Below are 7,521 nucleotides of genomic sequence, written 5' to 3' on the forward strand. Positions count from 1 at the left end.
TTCACTCAATGCGGGTTACAGAGTAAAGCCCTGAACAAACCGGTATCAGGCGATTTCGTGCGATTTCGTGCTCATGCTCACGAAAATCAATCGAAACGTGTCCCAGAGCACGACTGTCAGACTTATTTCTTGCTACACAAAAAACGAAATGTAAACCAATGCATTTTGAATGGGAGCAATCGTGAGATTTGTTTCGACTGGGGGAACAACATGGGGTACGGAGGAAACAGTTGTGGAACACAGCCATCGTGTAAATGAGGTGTAAAATATATTACTCTAAACTTAAGAGGTGACATCAGGACACTGCATCCCTGCGTGTTTGAGTCAGCACCTCCTCGACCCCCACCACCCCCAGCACCACCAGGGCCGGCTACATAAAGGTAGCAGACCCATAATTAGCGACTCCTTTGTTTTTGTCAGCGTGCCTCGGCTGTGGTCACGGTCTATTGATTCCTTCCAGCCTGAGAGAGGAGGACATCACGACACTCTCAACCCCCCCCCCCGTCCCCCGTCCCCCCTCGACCCCCCTCCCTCCCCCAGAGGCAGCGAAGGAGGCAACAGGTGAGTGCAATTATGCAATTAGAAGGACAAGAAAATAGATGCCTCTCCTATCCTTGTAATGAAGAGGAAGTTAGCAGAAACACAAAAGCGGTCTCTTAAGTGGGCCACATGCTTAACTAATTGCACTTTTGTTGTCATGAAGTTGTGGTGGTGGTGGTGGTGGTGGTTTTTTATGATGATAGTTGCGATGATTGCTAGAATAGGATTTTGCAGTGATTGGACTTTATTTCTTTGTTGGTTGTATAAAAATAGTTTGTGTACCGAACAGGGAAGAGCTTCAGAGAACACTCTACCTTGTCCCCGTCTCGTTACCTATCACAGGGGCTTCAGCAGTGAGTGGATTTCATGGAGTCAAACTGTTAGAGCAATGTGTTTGTTCTTTCCTCATTTCAGTATTTAGTAGCTCAGCCAATAATTAACTTTTTGGGAATATTTTCAGGCAAAACGCCGGAAGTGAACTCGTCTATATTGTTTTGGCAATTTGGCTAAATGTGATTACAAAGAAAAGGAGGGTTGGAGAGTGAAGTAAAGCGATAAGTAATAATTTCACCACAGTAGACTGGTGTCAAACATCTGAAAAACCCTTTCTTGAGAAATCCAAAGCAAGGAATAATGTCTTTAGAATTGTACAAAAGTGAGGGTTAATCCAGTTCAGTGTGTAAATCAATTGTTGATTTCAGTGTTTGTTTTGAAAGTTAATACATTACATCGCGGCACTGCCTTTTCATGAGACCTGAAAAACAGTTCAAACATGCTGGACTAAGTTTAAGGAGTTAAACTCCTGTTGACTTGCTAATTATGGCTGATTGCCAGGCAAAAACAGAAATTCACAAACTGATTGTTTCTACGTAATTAATTACAGATTGCTTTGGTACAATTACCAGTATGGTGTGTAGAAAAACAAATATAATTGAGATGCTAAATATGCTTATTAACATTTGACTCTAAATGTTGAATACTACTATTAACGCTTTGGCTGAAAAATAGGACGGAGCTCTCTTAATGGGTTCTTGGCGAGATTAAACGGCCATTTCATCGAACACTTTCTGAAATGATAAAATGCAACGTATGAAATTAAGTAGATCAAAGCATGGGGGGGAATGTAAAGAAAAAAGGCCACCTGAGTGAGAAGCAAGCGTGAAAATGGATAACAAACAGTGACAAAAGAGAGAGAGATAGACAAATCAATATGACATTAACGGAAGAAAAAAATGAAGGAGAGAAAATTGGGGCATGGTAATAGCAACCCATCCACCTGACAGAAGGGGAACTTTTAAAGAGCTCCATACCTCTCTTTAGTCAATATCCTATCAGAGCTTCATTCACTCCTACTGTCCACCTGTAGGATATTAAGCCCCCTTCCCATCGCGCGCACTCTCTCTCTCTCTCTCTCTCTCTCTCTCTCTCTCTCTCTCTCTCTCTGAGATATGTCTTCAGAGCTATGCCAACGCTACAGCCCCGTTCCAAACCAGCTGTTGACGGACGGGTTGGGAGCTCAGTGAGGCCAACCGAGTGTTCATAGGCAACACGGCGTCCACTCATACTGATGCAGTACATACACCCAGCTGACCGCTGCATTTGATCCTCTTATTGGACCAGATGAGTGGTGGTGGTGGTGGTGGTGGTGGTGGTGTTAGTGTTGAAGGTGGAGGTGGAGATGTTGGTAGGGGTGGTGATGATGGCGGTGTTGTTGGTGTGGTGATGGTGGTGGTGGTGAGTTTTCGGGCTATCCTGGTGGTGATGGCGTTGGTGATGGTGGTGGTGATGGTGGTGGTGATGATGGTGGTGGTGAGGGTGATGGAGTTGACGGTGATGGTTGGGCTGGTGAGGATGGTGATGGGGTGGGGGTAGTGATGGTGGTGATGGTGGTGGTGATGGTGTTCATGTTGGTGTTCAAACCGCCTGATCCACTGGACTGGAGGACTTTGTAAAACTGGACCTGAATGCTTTTACTTCCACATCGGCCTTTAGAACAGAAATACATAATCGTTTGGACTGTGGGAAGAGAATCTCAATTCAAATGTAATACCAGAAAAAGATGACCTTGGGGAGAGCCTCTGATGTCTCTCTCCCTCTCTCCCTCTCTCCCCCTCTCCCTCCCTCTCCCCCCCCCCCCCCCAGAAGGTGCCTGTGACTGCGGGGTCCTGTTGAGATTCTCTCCTGATCCTCTTTGAAGTGCTGCTGATGCTCTGCTCTGCATTTCCCAGAATGAGATGAAGCCTCTCTGCTGCGCTCGTGTCCTCCTCGACCACCACCACCACCACCACCAGCACCCCCTCGACCACCACCACCACCACCAGCACCACCACCTCCTCGACCACCACCACCACCAACACCCCCTCGACCACCACCACCACCACCACCAGCACCACCACCTCCTCGACCCCCACCACCTCGACCACCACAACCACCACCACCAGCACCTCCTCGACCACCACCACCCCCAGCACCTCCTCGACCCCCACCACCACCTCCTCGACCCCCACCACCACCCCCACCACCTCGACCCCCACCACCACCTCCTCGACCCCCACCACCTCCCCCACCACCTCGACCACCACCTCCTCGACCCCCACCACCTCCCCCACCACCTCGACCACCACCTCGACCACCACCACCACCACCACCCCCAGCACCACCCTCACCTCCTCGACCCCCACCACCCCCAGCACCACCACCTCCTCGACCCCCACCACCACCCTCCACCACCACCCTCCAGCACCACCACCACCACCCCCACCTACTCGACCACCGCCACCACCACCACCTCCTCGACCACCACCACCACCACCACCACCACCACCCCCACCTCCTCGACCACCACCACCACCACCCCCACCTCCTCGACCACCACCACCACCACCACCACCACCACCCCCACCTCCTCGACCAACACCACCACCACCACCCCCAGCCCCACCACCACCACCCCCACCACTACCATCTGTTCTGTTGAAAATTTGTTTGTTACGTAATGAGTTGAGAGGAGTTGATACAGTGGTGTTTATTGAAAGACAGAGTATGTGGGATAGTGATGCATGCAGAACAATAGAGGAGGTGGAGGAGCTGGAGGAGTTGGAGGAGGAGGAGGAGGAGGTGGAGGAGTTGGAGGAGGAGGAGGAGGAGGAGGAGGAGGAGGAGGAGGAGGAGGAGCTGGAGGAATCCAGCCATCGTAGAGGATCATGACAGCGCACAGCACTGCTCGCTCACCTTCTCTCTTGTTGACCTTGGCAAACTCTGGGCCATGGCTGCTGGACAACTGGGAGGAGCTTGTGAAGGACGACGGCATCAGATTGGATATCAGCGGGCTGTCACATGCCTCTGTCGACCAATCACAAAAATGGGACAGATGTTAGAAAAAAGGACCGTTACATCACATGACCTCCGATAAAATGTGAAATGGCGAGTTCTTGAGTTGGGTTTGAATGGAGGGTTCGGACCAGGTATCTGATTAACCCCTAATGGAAGCTTGAGGAGAACAAAGTGTGGTCATTCCACAAAGGGATCAGCAGTGCTTTGGTGAAAAGCGGTTAACTTCACAGATGTGGTCTAGGATAAGACCAGGGGCACAGAGACCTCTGGTCGATACAGGGAGCTGGTGTCCGTCTTATAAAGGTCCTATGACATGCCACCAGGTGCAGCAGTCCAATGGGTAGGCTGGTAGACTGATCTATCCAGCACACATCTAGGTGGACACGCCCACCTGTGATGTCATAAGGGGCAGATTTTCCAAACGGCTTGTAGCGGCTAATCACACTCACACCTAGTGGCATGCCATGACAACGTTGTGTTATGTTAAGAGCTGTGTCGATACAGGGGGGGTGACAGCTGTTTGGTTTGGATTCAAACACATGCACACACACACACACACACACACACACACACACACACACACACACACACACACACACACACACACACACACACACACACACACACACACACACACACACACACACACACAGGCAAAAGCAGACAAGCACATGCACACAAACACAAATTAACTAGATATCACTGACAGGACAGCGATGCACATTAACTTAATTCTATCAGCAAGCGGGAACAGAACATAGCAAAACAAACATCTTGGCAGTCAACATTAAAAAAACTAAATAGCATAATATAGTAATTACATAATAACATGTAATAGCTTTTAACAAAGACAGACAACAGTGACAGACGAGAAAGTGCACCTCAGCCACATTCATTTCAGATAAAAGTCACAGACGCTGGCAGAATGAACGAGGCCTCAGCCCATACAATGAGAGACGGGCGGCTGAATAGGGGGTCAGCCGGGCTACATCATGTTGCACAATACAGCCGATGTGCATCAGATATAAGGACCGAACACCATATCCCCATGAGATGTCCAGAGAACTATGCAACGGCAAGCTGAGCAATATTTAACGTGTGATGTTACCGAACGTAGAACAAGTCATGACATTCATATTAAAACAAAGAGAAAATGAGTAAGCATCCATTCAGTCACAGTTGGCAGTACTGTTGTCTAACCTATTCATTGACAATGACGGTCTCCACAGCTTTATTACACCGATTAATAAAGACGAAGATGAACGATGGGTCTTTTCTGCACCTTTCTTTAATGTAAACGGAACTGTGTGAAAAACTCGCTCTATTGCAGGGTTTCAAATTTAGCCTGTCAAAAATGATCATTCCTGCCAGGATTAGTTGCGACTCAAGGAGTTCAAGCAACTCGGTTGAGTTTAATCCTAATCCCCCCAAAGCAGGAGTAGCATGCAGTCGCTTGGTGGAGAAACCCGCGTGAAAAATAAGAATCGGTAAAGAGTGATACAATGAGCACTCTCTAAGCTAAAGTGGTAAGAGTGAGGCAACTGTAGCCCTGGTCGCAAACTCAACACCATTTTCTCCTGGTGAACTCTGAACTTTAAAGGGTGACGCCGCATCATTGACTGACCAGCGGAGCACAATTAGCATCACAGCAAAATGCAAAGCACCTGACCTTCCAATCAGTCTGATGAAATGCCATTTGGATAGGTCAGAGACGAGCACAAAGAAGAAAGTCAACTTCCATCTGGATGCAGAGCGTAGGGTTGTATTAGCTGCCTTCAAATTGTTCAGAGTGGTGTATTATTAACAACAGTATCAAATAATAATAATGAAATGGTTATAAAAGAAAACCTCATATAGAAAGTGAAGCACACCATGCCTGAACAAAACAAAAATCCAATTCGTGTTCTGAATTCTACCAGACATTCATTATTCCCGCAAGACAATGGACCCACAAGAGAACTTTAAAAATGCAAAAAGACTGAGACACGGATGCATTGTGGCCTCCAGTCACCTGGACTAGCACGCTACACCCTGACAGAGAACCATCCCAGAGAAGAACAATGTTTATGAGGGCATAAACTACATGACCACCTGACATAGTAGAGCAAAACTTCTGCTTTTGCCAGATCCACATTTTTGGAAGCAATGTGTTTGTGCGTGTGTTTGGTGGGTCTGTGTGTATGCGTGTGTGTGTGTGTGTGTGTGTGTGTGTGTGTGTGTGTGTGTTTGTGCGTGTGTTTGGTGGGTCTGTGTGTATGCGTGTGTGTGTGTGTGTGTGTGTGTGTGTGTGTGTGTGTGTGCGTGTGTTTGGGGGGTCTGTGTGTATCTGTGTGTGCGTGTGCGTGTGCATGTGCGAGTGAACGTGTGCCTGTGTTTATGCGCGTGCGCATCACAAAAGGAAGACCATTGTATGCTCGTTACTTACCATGACATAATATATTCACATGCAGATGAGATGTAGTGAATATAATACAGGCTTACCATACTTGAGCAGAGCTAGCCTGGGGTTGTGTATGGGTGCCGTGCACCCTAGTTGAAATGTTAGACTAAACACATCTTAATTGCCTGACCTTTTGCTCCCTCTTAAATCACTGTGCGCTGTGTAATTAATGCGCCACAAAAGTAAGAAGTGAAGAGGTGGCTCTGATGGTAGGAGCTGATGTCAGCCATTACCAAACAGCGTACAGTAATACGACCCGGGCAAACAGTGAGATGGGGAACGAGGAACCGGATCCATCTAGACAGGTCTGCCTCCATCTGCCGCATCACACAACAGAGGACTCCCAGTGAGTTGATCATCAAATACGATGTCGTTGTTTATGCTGGAATCCCCTTCACTCTAAAAGAGCATATGCTCTTTTTATGGTCCTATGATGAATATAATACAGCTCATTACTTTCAACATGACTCCCTCACAGTCAATAGTGTGTGTGTGTGTGTGTGTGTGTGTGTGTGTGTGTGTGTGCGTATGTGTATGTGTATGTGTATGTGTGTGTGTGTGTGTGTGTCTCTCAAACAAAATAGATATTTCAGCATCACAGACAGCTGCCTTTTATTTGGGGAGCCTGGCTTATGGGGGCGTAGGCAACAAAGCCCGCCTATGTGTTATCCGGAAGCAGAGGAAAGATCTGATTGAGCTGCCGATTGTATCAAAGGAGTCACATCCGAGAACTCCTTTTCGAGTATCCAAACTTTCTCGGCGAATTTAACAGCAGTTGTAGTAGGTCAGTAACATCAGACAAAATGAAAACACTTTTAATACAAGTTGGTACAGCCCTCATTGAATGCCTTTTTGGAAATGCCAGTTTGAGGGTTTCTGAGTATTGTGATGTGAGTGTAAACTTTATGAATTATGAATAATGTCAGGCTGACTGCAGTCTGAGTCCCTTTGGAAAGAGGCCTGTCATGGTTGGTTTGACTAGAGCAGCTTAGGACGGGAACCTGGAACACACATTCTTTTAGCGAGCAGCTTTTACATTCTCCTGTGAGGCCTGCAACACAACGGAGGGACTGGTCCATGACCAGACATCCGTCTCTCACACTACCGGGGTACAGCAGCTAATGGATGCTAGCGCCTGTCCAATTCTCACTTAAGGTAATCAAATATTCAGCATCAACTATAACATCAGCATCATAACTATCATCGGC

At 47.7% G+C, this 7,521-nt stretch overlaps 1 protein-coding gene across 1 annotated transcript in view; it reads right to left on the reverse strand.

Moving 5' to 3' along the window:
• The window catches only part of LOC115538888 (contactin associated protein family member 3C), a gene marked incomplete at its 3' end in the record, with an annotated part of 11,505 nt that extends 7,627 nt beyond the window's left edge, over nt 1-3,878 (reverse strand). The window contains exon 1 of the mRNA XM_030350114.1: nt 3,772-3,878. Coding sequence (XP_030205974.1) covers nt 3,772-3,850 — 79 coding nt within the window. The remainder of the gene's footprint in view (nt 1-3,771) is intronic.
• Between the last annotated feature and the right edge of the window lie 3,643 nt (nt 3,879-7,521).

This window comes from Gadus morhua, unplaced genomic scaffold (assembly GCF_902167405.1).
Source record: "Gadus morhua unplaced genomic scaffold, gadMor3.0, whole genome shotgun sequence".
NCBI lineage: Eukaryota > Metazoa > Chordata > Actinopteri > Gadiformes > Gadidae > Gadus > Gadus morhua.